At 41.6% G+C, this 14,504-nt stretch overlaps 1 protein-coding gene across 1 annotated transcript in view; it reads right to left on the reverse strand.

Moving 5' to 3' along the window:
* The window catches only part of ABCA12 (ATP binding cassette subfamily A member 12), an 88,490-nt gene that overhangs the window by 47,504 nt on the left and 26,482 nt on the right, over window positions 1-14,504 (reverse strand). Inside the window, exons 8-17 of the mRNA XM_037397616.1 lie at window positions 12,349-12,461; window positions 11,172-11,265; window positions 6,883-11,043; window positions 6,140-6,255; window positions 4,880-4,986; window positions 3,262-3,515; window positions 3,030-3,142; window positions 2,455-2,579; window positions 1,456-1,629; window positions 369-533 (exon numbers count right to left, since the gene is read on the reverse strand). Coding sequence (XP_037253513.1) covers window positions 369-533; window positions 1,456-1,629; window positions 2,455-2,579; window positions 3,030-3,142; window positions 3,262-3,515; window positions 4,880-4,986; window positions 6,140-6,255; window positions 6,883-11,043; window positions 11,172-11,265; window positions 12,349-12,461 — 5,422 coding nt within the window. The remainder of the gene's footprint in view (window positions 1-368; window positions 534-1,455; window positions 1,630-2,454; window positions 2,580-3,029; window positions 3,143-3,261; window positions 3,516-4,879; window positions 4,987-6,139; window positions 6,256-6,882; window positions 11,044-11,171; window positions 11,266-12,348; window positions 12,462-14,504) is intronic.

Here is a 14,504-nt window from a genome sequence, read left to right on the forward strand (position 1 = left end):
ATAGCCTTTAGTGGGCAGTTCTCCAGTTGTTTCCACAAGCTGACCTCTTTTAGTATGTTCTTGGAAATGTACCTTCCTTCAAGATAGTTGTTCATCCCCTGCATTTTTTTTTTCCTAGTGTCCCTCCCACAGCACATGGTCCTTGTCTCCCCTCCATCATGAGCACATGATGGTGCCACTGCTTCAAATCAAAGCTCTCCCAGGAAGGCAACATCTAAGTTTGTTAGGATTCTTCTTAGAACACTGCTGCTTTAAAAGAGAATCAGTAATCTATGATTTAAGGCACCTTTGGCTTCTAGGGTAAGAAATTACTGTGGAAACTGTTCTAGTGGTGTTTTGCCTCCAAAGTGCATGGAAACTACGTGTACCTTAGTCAGTGGCACGTTTCTAGACTGCCGGAGCTTTTTCAGTGAATGAATAGCTTGTAGCAATGGATCAACATCAGATTCAACCTGGCGTCTGAAATATTTCATTTTTGTCAGAAGGCCTAACATCTTGTCCACGGGTTTCTGAACTTCCTTAGGGAAAAGCATCTACAAGAGACAGGAAGAAAACCAATTCTGATTAGCAGGAATCTGTGTGCACATGCATGTAACACACCCATAGAGTGTTAATTCCAAGCCAAAGACTGAGGGATTTTCAAAACTGTTGGGAGGCTTAGGGAGCAGATGTCCCACGGGAAATGAATGGATTTGTATTCCCAAGTCCCCAAGTGCTTTTGCAAACCACTCCCCTGAACACTGCATATTCTGAACAGTGCATGTTTCCAAACACTTACATTTGGGAAATGTGTATCAGATACTAGCTGGGTTATAATCTGAGTCTCTAAGAGGTAACATTTTGCACAACATAGATGTCAAACACTGCAAGTGACTTTTGATCTGAGCCGAACTGCTTAGCATTCTCATTTAATAACTTTTCTTCTCCAGATCACTTCTGTAGCATTTTAAAATATGTATTCAATAGGCACTTCTCCATGAATGGTATTTATACATGTTATTTATATAATTGTGTGCATGGGATATTTGAATCATTTAATAACTTGGCAGTGCCAACTAGATTGGGAAAATAAATTTTACAGGACTTTTGCTAGGGCTTCTCTTCTCAAGGAATAAAAAAAATTAGCCCAGTGCCTTATTTTTGGGAAGCCTGAACTCAGCTGGGAATGTTCAAGAGGTTGTGACAGCATATAAATGATACTAGCAGATAGGGAGGCATTTAAAGTAGGTCCAGTGTCTTTAAATGAGGTTTGCTGGTTTACACCAGCTGGGATCCTCATTTATATCCACACTGTCACAGCATGGATATGCAATAAAAATGACTGCATGAGCAAAGCCTGATCTTTGGCTTGTGTAAATCAGCATAGCTTCTGGCCACTGCAATGATATTTTATGACCTTTCAGCCACTGCGTGCAGCAAAGACTACAGAAAGCACTCTACAAATCCAACACTAACCTTGTATAAGAAATTGTAAATGTCTAAGTGTCGTAACAGAGTGACCCCCAGGATGTATGTCTCACGGGTCCTCCCTGAAAGAGAGAGATGGCAGAACTCCTCTGCTACTGTTTGCAGCTGTGGGTCAGCAGGATGGCCGCTACAAGACTCCAGCTGGATGATCTGAGAAATGAGCTGTGTTTGCACAAAGTAAGAAAAGATTTGTTAGGGGGTAGACTGCTCGCTCCAGTATGCACGGATTAATCTTGCCTTGCTGTTGTTCTTTCCACAGTGTCATATTTCAACGCTGAGAACCAGAAAATGCCTACCCATTACTCCCTCTCCAAGGGACAAATCCTATGGATTGTGTTTTACTGCCCAGCTTGCACAGTAGTAAAAGCTTTTGTGGTTTCAATTTCCCATTGACTGATGCATGTGAAGTTTGGAAAAGACCACGCTCTTTGGGTCTCAGTCCAGACAAGATGGCTGGGAAGGGGAAAAGCATCTGGAGCTCTGCTTGCACAGGAGGCTGAGGAAGGCAAGCTCATCTCTCATTATGGGAGGCTATTTTTAGACCCCGAGTGCTCTCATGAATTGTGGTTAGAAGTGTGCTTTTCCATCTGGACTGCAACCACGTCTCAGTACTGAGGACCCCACCAAGGACCCTACTCAGTCCTCATTAGCCAGTTCAGAGTAAACTGTGCCCTTGGTATAGACCAGAGCAATTGCTCACCAGGCAGTGCATGGCTGCTTACCAGCTACTGGTGACAGCCAAAGAGACCATATGGCTTTTGGTCTCCAATGGCTGAACTGACGTCAATGACTGCTCCTACTGCATTTCCAATGGCTCTTTTGATCCATAACATGCTATGCTGTCTATCCCTGTGGGATCATCTACCTCTCTCTGTGCTGTCGTGCATGCAGCGATCTGCTTAGCTGCATTCACTAACAAATTCTCGTTTTAATGGTCTGAGAGGTAGAAAGCAACAAGATCTCCCGCCAGGATGACAGCAAACTTACCTGACTGCTGTTTTCCGGTAGAGATGCTTCCAGAAGAGCATCAATACTGGCTGTGGACATTCCTGTTGTGCTTTTAAGATCCTCTTTGAGCCGGTCCACATTTTTGAATATATCTCCTAACTTTTCTGTAAAGACCAATGAAATAACAATTGATGTAACAGCCTTCTCCAGACATACAGCAATCTCAAACACACAGAGGGGACTTCAGGTATATGGAAGCGTGGTACATCACTGCTTATTAAAAAAAAAAAATAAACCAAAACCAAAAACACTTGCAAAATACAGTCATATTGTCTAGGTTTTACAATATGTAGGCTGAAGCTGACAGCAAAAGGTGCTCAAATACAAAGACTCGGGACTTTCAGCACACAGGACTATTCAGGCTGTACAGAAAACAAAGGATGGTCTCTAGAGTTATCCTAGATAAAGGATCCCAGGGACATGGGACATGGTATATGGTTATTTCATTAAGATCACTTCTTCCTCTCAGCTAAGCAAGTCTTAGGATTTCCATCAGAAAGTATGGCACCAATGGCAATGTTTACCAACATTGTAAAGGAAATACAGAAAACTACCTTGCTTGCTAGAATCTGTTAAATTCTCTGTAATGTTCAACATAGAATTCAAAGTAGTCATATACCGAGGAACCTCTTGAAAGAAAGCAATTTCTGGTACATTTTCTTGAAACCTAAATTGGAAAAACAAAACAATCAACAAAATTGAGAATACAAAAAGAAGGCAAGAAGCCATTTCATCATTTCATAAATAAGAGTACTAAACCAGTCTAACCCAGAGGGAGAGCCTCACCACTTCATTTGTGTCTGGATGTTCGTGGCATCCCCAATCAGTATATTTTGAAGCTCTTGGGAGATTCTTCTGTGATTCAGTACGTTGGTCACAACTTGATTGCTCAGTTCAATAGCACGGAGGAGCTGCTCATGAGATTGACTTTGTTCACACAGTTCTCCAAAGCTAACATTTGGAAGATGGCAGATATGCTGTATTGACTTAAAGCTTTCATAGTCACAAAGAAGTGTTGTCAGATCCCTGAGGTGAGATATCTTTAAAGGAAATTTTGAAAAGGAAGACAAATGCACAAACACCAGTTAGATGACAGAATTATAAAAGGCAAGTTTTAAAGAGTCTAGCTATTCCTTTCCATTTTTTCTTTAGTGTTAAAATTTTAATATATATTTTTAGTTCATTCAAAAGTTCTCCAGTAGAACAGTTCATAACAATCATGCCTACATGAGCTTGTAGCAGACCTGGCTGCACAACATTTCACAGGATCTAATAAACCTTGCAAGCCTCAACTACCGTTTCCCCTGCCCAAGACGCATACACAGCAACACTCCATTTGGACTTATTTTTTGACCAACTGATTCTCCCAGAGATCAAATAAATCTACCTTGTGCAACAGGTTTAGCCTTTCAGATACCATCTGGTCATCTCTACTACAGCATATAAAATGGAGCTGACAAGAAGCCAGGACTTCCGCAACTGCCACCCTATGTAAAATTATAGTCCTTTGCCTACTCTGCTATTACGGGCTTCCCTCTTATCTAACATCACTATTTACATTACCAGCCTCTTATGGCAAGAACTGTGGTCTGTTTTGTGCCTACAAGTACCTATCACACTAAGGCTTATCGTATTATTGTTACAGATACATTAAGCAGCAACAGCATTGCATACTGTTGTCTTTTTTTAAATAGCTTTGCAATTCTATTTCTCATGTGGAGAAATCGAACAAAGTGTATGCATGCTATTAGTGCAGTCATGTACATATGGCGTAAGAAGTATTTTATTCAAATGAGGCATTGCCAAATCCAAAGCTGACGAGGGAAATCCATGGTGTTGGTATAGCTCCTTAGGTACAGTGGTAACTAAGTTAGTTGTACTTATAACTCCCAATTAGGTATGCACAATTCCATTGATTTTCAGAATGGCAGAGGCATCTAACTGCTAGTTGTGCATTCAAGAACCTCCTTACATACTTCTAAGTGAAGCTGAGGCATCCCCCAACAATGATCTCAGCTCTGCAAGGTGCTTTGCTAAGTCTCAATGTACTGAACTTTAAAACTACTGGTGGACTGATTTATGAAAAATATGCAGTGCTTATCCTTTTGCAATAGCTGGTGAAAAACAGAAGCCATTCTATCCAACAGACTGGGAAGACAGAATCACCTCTACTTTCTCAGAAAAATGGGTGTACACTTGGTGGAGACTCATGTAAGAACAAGTTCCTCAGCCCAGTTTAATGGTGACCTTTAGATATAGGCAGCAGGCAGAAAACAGTTTCATAGTTTTCATCAGCTGTTATTTTAAGAAACCTTTTTTCCACACACTGTTTTACAAAACCTCCATTGAACATTCATGTATCACTGTGGGATGTCCTTCAAGTCAGCATTTTAAGCAGACTCACTTTTAGCTTCAGGAGCTCCGGTATGGATGAATGTTTCTCAGAGGTATTATTTTGCATAAAAGAGTTCTTTTTAAGATGAGTTTGCCTCAAAAGCAGTGTGATCTTTTCTGTGCAAGGAAGAAAACAAAAGTTACGCGAGACAAAAACACCAGACTTGCAGAAACTTCACAGATGGGAATATCAGCACTTTTATTCTAAGGCCTACTGAGAATTGCTGTTTTCCACCAAATTCACATAGAACCACAGAATGGTCAGGGTTGAAGGGACCTCTGGAGATCATCCAGTCCAACCTGCTGCTAAAGCAGGTTGTCTCAGAGAAGGTTGCACAGAGACACGTCCAGGCAGGTTTTGAACGTCTCCAGAGAAGGAGACCCCACAGCCTCTCTGGGCAGCCTGTCCCAGCGCTCTGTCACCCTCAGGGTAAAGAAGTGCTTCCTCATGTTCAGATGGAACTTCTTGTGATGCAGTTTGTGCCCGTTGCCCCTTGTCCTGCCGCTGGGCACCGCTGAAAAGAGCCTGTCCCCATCCTCCTGCCGCTGCCCTTAAGGGATTTGTGTACATTGATAAGATCCCTCTCAGCCTTCTCTTCTCCAGGCTGAACAGGCCCGGCTCCCTCAGCCTTTCCTCACCAGGGAGATGCCCCACTGCCCTCATCACCTTCATTGCTCTCCACTGGCCCCTTTCCAGTAGCTCACTGTCTGTCCTGGCTCAGGACCTCCGAAATCACAGACCAGGAACTATGTTGTAGTCTGGAATATAATAGAACCAGTCTGAGTCGGTGCTCTGGTCCTAAAGAAATCCACCCCACGCTGGTAACAGGACTTGTGACAGTGCCCTTCAGAGCACACATGGTATCTCTATTCTGTGAACAGATAAACTTCTCAGGTTTTACAATAAGCTCATATGATGAATATCTATGTGAAATATCATGTTAACTCTCAAAAATAACTGCTGTCATCTTATGGGTAAAGCTCTGAAGGGAATACAGGTTTCTGTTTGTAAGATTTCTTTATCTCAGTGTCAGCAACCTGACATCACACAGCAAAGAGTAGACATGCCTTTTGGATAGAGTTGGATGGAAAACTTACATCCACAATGTGACATAACTCAAAAAAGGAGTCTGCCTTCCCAAGGTCTCACAGCTCCAGTTAATTGCCAGCAGATAAAAACATTCCTTCCCACCATTAGACAAAACACTTCGCAAAGACAGGCACAACATATTCCAGCTGAGGTCCACAACATTAATGAAATCATGATCACCTGTCAATTCGCTGTCTTCAGCTTCAGTCACATTTATTAAACACATCAGGTAAGGGTTATAGCTGTTATTCACTGTCACCTGTAAGATGGTGTTTTCAAATTCTAAAAACAGAAATCTGAAAAAAAAGATAGGATTTTAAATCAGCTTCTCCTTCAAAAATAAGATATATCAGCAAGCAACCTGTCAGCTGGGTAGATGCTGTTCCTTGACAGTGTAAATAGGAATTCCAGATGTAGCCATGTGTCCCCCATGACACCTCGTAAGTGGGTACCCTTCCAATTTTATTTCATTAGTACTTTTTGCTGTTATCTCCCAGAACTGTCATTCACTCTCAAACCACACCTATAAGAAAACACACTTGAAAGGTTCACTGTGGATGCAAGATACAGATGGAAAGGCATGCCTATGGGAGACTAAGAATCAAAATTTAGAGTCACATCACAAAGAGGTTTCCAAAGAGTTTACCACTGATTGCAAGCCTGCTACAAGATTCTGCTTCCACTGTAAACTGATACATGCTAACAAATACAATTTCTGAAGGTCTCACTTTTACCTGCATGTTCAGCTCAAGGAGAAATTTCATCATTTTCAGTTTAACCCACACTAGACCTAGTGTCCTAAATTACCGTGATTGCAGGCTTAAGTTGCTGTGCTAGAAGAAAATTATACACTTCTCGTGCTGGAATGAGAATGGTGGTCACTACCCATCAATGCAATCACAATACCCAAAAAGCAAACTCACCGTGTGATCAAACTGGTTGGTGACAGAGTTTGGTCACTCTGAGTCCAGGGAAAGGTGTTGTTGTACAGGGCTTCTGCTGTGACAATGAATTGATGAGTGACAATATCAATCACTCTGTCAAAAATAGTTTTGTTGGAGAGAAAAGTTGAACTGGAGCTTATATTGAATTCATTTAGCAGATCAGAGAAGCTCAGTCTCTTGAGAAAGTAGGAACTGGCTTCTGTGATTTCTGGAGCTGACACGTCGTTGGCAGAGTTGTTCGCCACTGCTTCCAACAACTTTGCAAAGGCAGCTGCTTCAGGGAGATTCCTTTCAACGTTTAGGAAACCATCAACCACATCCCAGACACTTGAGTAATAATTCCAGTTGGTGAGGTTGAAGGCGCCTTTGAGTCCCTGCAGCAGGTCGTTCATGTGGAGCTCATCCTGTGCCACACTGAAGAGCGCGGACAGGTTATTCCAGCCTGCTAAGCTGTCAGAGAAGTTTAGGGAGTTCAGCACTGTTTCATTCAGCATGAAAGGCATAAGCATGTTCAAAAGCTGAGATGGAAGCACACCACCCACCTCTTGGACTGAGATGGGGCAGGAGGCATCACTCTGCAGCAGCCCCTCCGTGACAGCAGTCAGAGCTCTCACCTTCTCCTGCACCCAAGAGTTTTCCAGCTCAGAGACGACGTTTAATTTGGAAAGGAAACTCAGAGAAAAGTGCAGAGACTGGATGATGCACGACAACTCCTTGGAAAAGCGTTCACTGCCACTGCTCTTGTAGACAGCAGCAAACTCTGGAGACAGTTTCAGGTTTGCTATGGCAAGCTGGAACATTTTGGTAAAGGTCTCATTGTGCGCTGTTCCACCCACTGTGCCCATGGAATCAAAGAGGGGTTTGCAGGGGCTCCTGGCTAAGGACTCGCTTAGAGTGGCGTTTTCAAACAGCATCTCAAGTGTTATACGGAGCACATCCTGAGCGGAGCAGTTCTGGGATGTCCTGTAACCATTGTCGCTGCTCTCCAGAAAAGGACTCAAGGCTAAATGCAAAAACTCCCAAATTTTTGCCTCTAGCAAAGTATTGTGCTGTAAGGAAGACTGGTTGAACTCTTCCTGCAGCAGCAAATGTGAGAAATTATACACAATGTCCATTTTTTCTTCGGATGTTTTGTTTAAGTTGGTGTCATGAAGGACTTTCATTCCTGCTCTCCATATTTCAATTAGTCTCTGGGTATAGTTACTGTAAGAATCAAATAATAAGTTGACAACTTCAGCCTCACTAATATTATACCTTTTCTGCAAACTTTTTAAAATTAAGATACTCCTTTGGATGGCCTGCAAGTATGTGGAGAAGTTGGTTCCTCTGGTGTATTCTTCGCCATACAGCTCAAACATGGAGGATGCAAAGTTTATCAGCTGCTTCAGTTCCTTACTGAAAGGAAGACTAGAGTCATTTTTCATGGTATTGAACTGATTTTGCAGCATGTCTAGAAGTGACTGCGAAGCGAGACTGTCTGTACTATTCCAGTACATGGACTGGAGTACTTCAGCAATATGCCAGAAAGCACGAAGTTCATTTCGCTGCCTTCCATAAGGGGAACTCTGGAGTTTCTGCATTAACTTAGACAAAGAAGAGATCAATAGATAATGCTCACTGGTATTCACCTCTGCCATGGCAGCGAGAAGCTGATCAAGGGACAAGAGATGTTCTGCAAAATTTTCAGAAGTTACAGGGGTCAACAAGAAGTCAGAAAATAATGATGACACGTATTCATTTGTGCTGAGATAATGTTCAAAGTCTTCAAGCGAGATTGCATGAAGTGCAATCATTTTGATAACCTCCCATGCTTTCTCTGCATTAAAATGAGTCCTGTCTGAAATTAGTTGATTCCAAATCACCGCAGCCATAGTTAGAATATCTTGATTTTCTTTTCCATAGGGATTAGGGTAGAACAATCCTTCACCACCAACATCATACAATGGAAGCGTATCTTGAAATATTCTTTCCAAGTCCAGTGTGCTGTTTGTGGCAGAAGTTGAACTGAAAAAGAGTTTTAATGAATTATACAAATCATTCAGATCTGAGGATTTGATTCCTTCACTGGAATTATGAAAGATCTGATGTATTAATGTTTTTCCAGGAGCTACTCCAAAGTCCAAGAGAATCAGAGCTTTCTCCATAATTTCCAGGAGTTGCACATATTCATCCACTTCTGTTAGGTTCCATTTGGTGGTCAACAGATTGCCAGTGGCATGCCATAGCCGTGAGAAATCTCCCCACTCAGAGTGGTTGGAAGCATTTCCGCCCACCTGTAGCAGTTCATATATACTGCTGTTCCTAATAGAAACAGTTGGTAACAGATGGGAAAACACAGGCAGCCTAAGCCAGTCTGCTGAGGTATCAGAGTTTAGGGAGTTCAGCACTGTTTCATTCAGCATGAAAGGCACAAGCATGTTCAAAAGCTGAGATGGAAGCACACCACCCACCTCTTGGACTGAGACGGGGCAGGAGGCATCACTCTGCAGCAGCCCCTCCGTGACAGCAGTCAGAGCTCTCACCTTCTCCTGCACCCAAGAGTTTTCCAGCTCAGAGACGACGTTTAATTTGGAAAGGAAACTCAGAGAAAAGTGCAGAGACTGGATGATGCACGACAACTCCTTGGAAAAGCGTTCACTGCCGCTGCTCTTGTAGACAGCAGCAAACTCTGGAGACAGTTTCAGGTTTGCTATGGCAAGCTGGAACATTTTGGTAAAGGTCTCATTGTGCGCTGTTCCACCCACTGTGCCCATGGAATCAAAGAGGGGTTTGCAGGGGCTCCTGGCTAAGGACTCACTTAGAGTGGCGTTTTCAAACAGCATCTCAAGTGTTATACGGAGCACATCCTGAGCGGAGCAGTTCTGGGATGTCCTGTAACCATTGTCGCTGCTCTCCAGAAAAGGACTCAAGGCTAAATGCAAAAACTCCCAAATTTTTGCCTCTAGCAAAGTATTGTGCTGTAAGGAAGACTGGTTGAGCTCCTGCAGTAGAAGATGTGTCAAGTTGTAGACAGGTTTCATTATTTCTTCAATGGAAGCTTCACTGGCACTTGTATAACGAAGGATTTTCATTCCAGTCTTCAGAAGTTCAGACAATGTCTCAAAGGTTTTATTGTCAAAATTAAAGAAAAGATCTATAGATTTTAATTTAATGATGTTATAATTCAGCTGTAAGTCTTTTAATATGTACAAGGTCTTTTGTATGGCTTGAGTGACTAGTGAGATACTGGGTACTTCAGAGTTTTCCCCGAACTCTTTAAATACGGATGTTACAAATTCTGACAGCTGATCCAATTGTTCACTGAAGACACTATTTGAATTACTATTTGGCTTTCGTAAATGGCTGTTTAATACCTCTAAAAACTGCCCATAGGCTATGATGCCTGTGTTATTCCACTCCGTCGATCTCAGTTTCTCCCCAATGCGCCAATAGGCGTTCAACTCATCCCACCAGGCTTCACCCATGGAGCTTTCTACTTTCCGCATCAGTTCAAACACAGGCATTAGAAGGTACTGATAACCTATGTTTGCATCTGTCATTATAAAAAACAGCTTCTGTAGAGCTAGGAGCTGGTCTGGAAAGTTTCTGTAAGACACAGGCTGAAGCAGATGATCAGACAACAAAGATGGTATTTCTTGCATTCCCTTTAAACGGTCTCTGAAGTCTTCCAGAAATGATGGCATGCTAGTGGAAAGCAATATTTTGAGAGCATCCTTAGTTTGCACTGTACTAAAATTAGAATTATTTAACAGAACTGGATTCCAAATCATTGTAGCTAATTTTAAAGCACTCTGAATTTCTTTCCACTGGGTCATTATATTGAAAATGGAAGTCCCATTAAAGTCACCCTGTAATTGCAGTGATGTGAAGTTATAGATTTCATCAATTATTTTCTTATTATATGGTTCCTTTAATTTATAATCATGATGTGGATTCATTCCCAGTTCAAGAATTGCATACAATTTCTGTAATGTTTCATTCTTCAAATTTCTGAATAGATTTAAGCTTTTTAATTCACTTCTATTCATTTTTTTCTCAAAGCCTTTTAAATGATGTAGAGACTTTTGTATGGCTTCTAAATCATCTGAATTAATGGACCTCTTGGAGTCTTTTCCACCAATCTCGGGTGATTTTATTTTTCTGGAGGAGAACAAAAAAGCATTTTAGTGAATATGAAATCAACGCAAGTAGAAATGTAAGGTGATTTAGAGCAAAGATCATAGATTTGAATTATACTGTTAGTAATATCCCTTCAGCTAATGTCTTACCTCAGAACTTCCTCCAATTCAGATAAAGTCTGATTGTCTTTCCAGTTAACAAAGAGATTACAAATATATCTGGTCACGGAACTTTTTTCTTTATCTACAACAAACATGTAAAGAGTATATTAGTAAAGATCACGTTAGTTTGGAAACTAAGAAGAACTGTATGGCAAACCTGTCAAGGATATCGTGCACAGGTGAAGTTAGGTTCCTACGACAAGACACAAGATCCTGGTTAGAAATTAGAGTGCTGTTTTGGGGTGTAACTCTTCCTGGCCTTCCAAGGGAAGTCAGAATGCTACCTGTCTTCGTAGAAATGATTTTTCATCTCAGGAACAGCTTAATGCCCCTGTGATCTGGGTTCTAATGGAGCTCTCCTCCTGCTGAAGGAGCATGTTGCCATCAGTAATGCAGCATAAGGTGGCCTAATACTTACTATTATTTCCTTCACGTCACTTGGGAACGCTTTTTTTACTGCTTGCACATAGGCTTCGTCTGCAGCATCATTTATGTCTCCCATAGCCATTTACACTCATCTTGATATCCCCACGTGTCCAGTCCTCTCACTAGCCGTATCTCCATGTTTTCCCTACTTGCACTGCATTAATCCGCTTGCTTCTTACCCACCTCAACTCCCACAGTCTGCATGAAACAAGCAGGGAATGGACAGCATTTACCAGTCTGTCCCTTGTAGCATTTAGATGCTGTACCTTTCCCTTGCCCATCCACATAACCTCAGTTAGAGGGGATGTCAAGGACTCTGCCTCTGCTGTAAGATGACAGGAGTTTAGAGAAATGGCTGATCTTGACACATACAGCTTGTTGAGCAGCCCAGCCCCAGCCCCTACCTTGATACACTGACGTGAATTTGACAGAGCCTACAACTAGAGGCAGATATTGCCATGCCCCCCACTGCTGCAAAATCAAGCTGAAAAATTACCGCTCCCCTTTTCCACTGAGACTGCAAACTCATATTAATTCATTGTCTACTGACAAAACCAAGCTTTTTTACTTTTCCATCTGAAATGAGATATTTTATTCACATTTGTAAAAGGTTGAAAGAATTCATTATGCTGAGCCCTAAACAGTATGCAATCTGTATGGTTACTCATTAGCCTGCAGTTTACTTCTCCTCAGCACCACAGGTTTTCAGCAGAGATATGACTACGTGGAGGAGTCTTACCTTGCTCCAAGCAGTTAAGGGAATATGGAGAATCTGTAACTCCATTCTGAGCAGTTTTGAATCTATCATCAGTCACAAGTGATGCAGAGACATTCTGAGCTACCAGCATAACACTAAAGGGGTGGGGGAAAAAACAACAACAAGGAAAATAAATTGTGGTTACAGGTTTATGAGAAGAAATAAAACAAGTGTTCAAATAGGAAACAGCTGGCGTACAGCTTATCATTCTTAAAATGTATAACAGACAAGACATTGCCCTACTTTTAATTATTTGTTTGATCATACACAAAATACAGATACAAAGGATTTCGATGGGAAAGCCATGGCAGTATACTAGCGCAAACATATGTGTTGTACTCATTAGGTGTACTTATTCAAAGGGTTATGTAAAATCTATCGGTCACTTAAATCCTCACAATAGGTCTTAGAAAACACTCAGGTGGTATGTCAGCACAATGATTCACTGCTGTGAGTGCATCTCCTCCTAAAAGAAACCAAAAAGCAAGTAGACATGGTTCCAGGGAGAGCAGGGATCCCTAGGGAACATCGTCTGTGGAAGGAAGAAGCAACCACAAATAACTGTTGCCATTTCTAATTCTCCTTCTTTCCTCTTTTATACTGTAATAATCAGGCTGACAGGGAAGCAAGGAATGTTTTTCAGTCTTAGGAAAGAACAAGCTGATAATCAGGCGTATTGTATCACAGAGGAAGTAATTTAAAACACTCTTTTCAATGTGTGCAGGTTGCTGAAAACTTCACGGTGATTATTATTCCCTTTTGCTTATGCTGTATAAAGAGTAGCTCTTCACTGTAGGCATAGGGTCACTGTGAAATGCACAATCTCTCGCCTGCCTGAAGTTCTGCAGGTGATACACAAAGAACCTAGCTGAGCTGATTTCAGTGGCACGAATAAATACATACTGATTTGTGGGAACAGACTGCTAGTGAGAACACAGCACCAGGGAACTCTTTTCTCCTCATTTAACATAATGTCTTCATGCAGGTTTCGTGGACTTGGTGCTCACCATTTCCATTCTGCAGAGGTGCTTGTTAGTAAGAGTCTTAGAGGGGAAAGAAACTACAGTTATGACGTGTTTAGTTGAGCAATGGCAGAGCCAAGGAGGAGGGAGGCATAGTCTTGCCAAAAGTGGACACATATCATACAGATCAGAAGGCAGCAAACATGGAAACAAGTGTTGTTGTTGCCCTTCTATTTCAGTCTTGCAGGGCTTCTGCAGACGCTGGCTTTAAATAAAAAGTTCGGCTTACGTGCTTATCTGAAAAACTATCTTAAAGCAACAAACAGGAGCATTCCTGAATTCAGTCTGTAAACCAGGTTTGTGTGCGCAATAAAATTTCCTTCTAAATTTTCTGTAGAATCCATGACTTTGAAGTTACTGTTTCATAGTGGTGGTGTTTATCATGTGGTTAATACAGCTGCCACAATGAGCAAGAGTTCTCTTCTGTATCTTCATATTTATACGACAAAAAAATTCCCTGTACGGCATTTCCTTAGGAGGTCAGTAGTGCCTGCATAGAAGACATGTCCAGGCTTGCTAAGATGTACCTTTGTAAGCATCACTGAAAATACTGTTTGTGCAATCTCTTTGCAATAACTCTTTACTCATGCATTTACACTGGCAGATGCTAGCATAAAAGCACTGCACGGTTCTGGTGATGAAATTCTATGTGCCTCTTTGTTGTGCCTATGATAACTTTGCCCAGCTCTGCAGCTGTAGAGCAAAGCAGAGCAGCACAGTAAATATTAATTCTGGGCACTCAAACAGTGCTGGTTCTCAGGCTTGATTCTGCAAGCCAGTAAATGCAAACAAATGCAATAATCCCGTGACTGAAAGCATGGACAAAACCACTGCGAATAAAATTAAAATTCTTGCCATACAGCTACTGACTCCTTTAAGGAAAAGGATATTGCAACTTACAAGTAGCTCTCACAATGCAGTATAGCAAATTACCTAGATGCCAAATGTACAGGTTGTTAAGTGCCTTGGCAACATGCCAGTGATGAAAAGTGAGTCCCTCTAAGCCTGGTGTAATCAAAATGGCAAAGTTTCTACACCCTCTTTGGCATCTTTATCCAACAGCTTGAGTATAAAAAAAAAAAAAACCAACAACAAAAAAAACCCACAAAAAAAACC

This window comes from Falco rusticolus, chromosome 8 (genome assembly GCF_015220075.1).
Source record: "Falco rusticolus isolate bFalRus1 chromosome 8, bFalRus1.pri, whole genome shotgun sequence".
NCBI classification, from domain to species: Eukaryota; Metazoa; Chordata; class Aves; order Falconiformes; family Falconidae; genus Falco; species Falco rusticolus.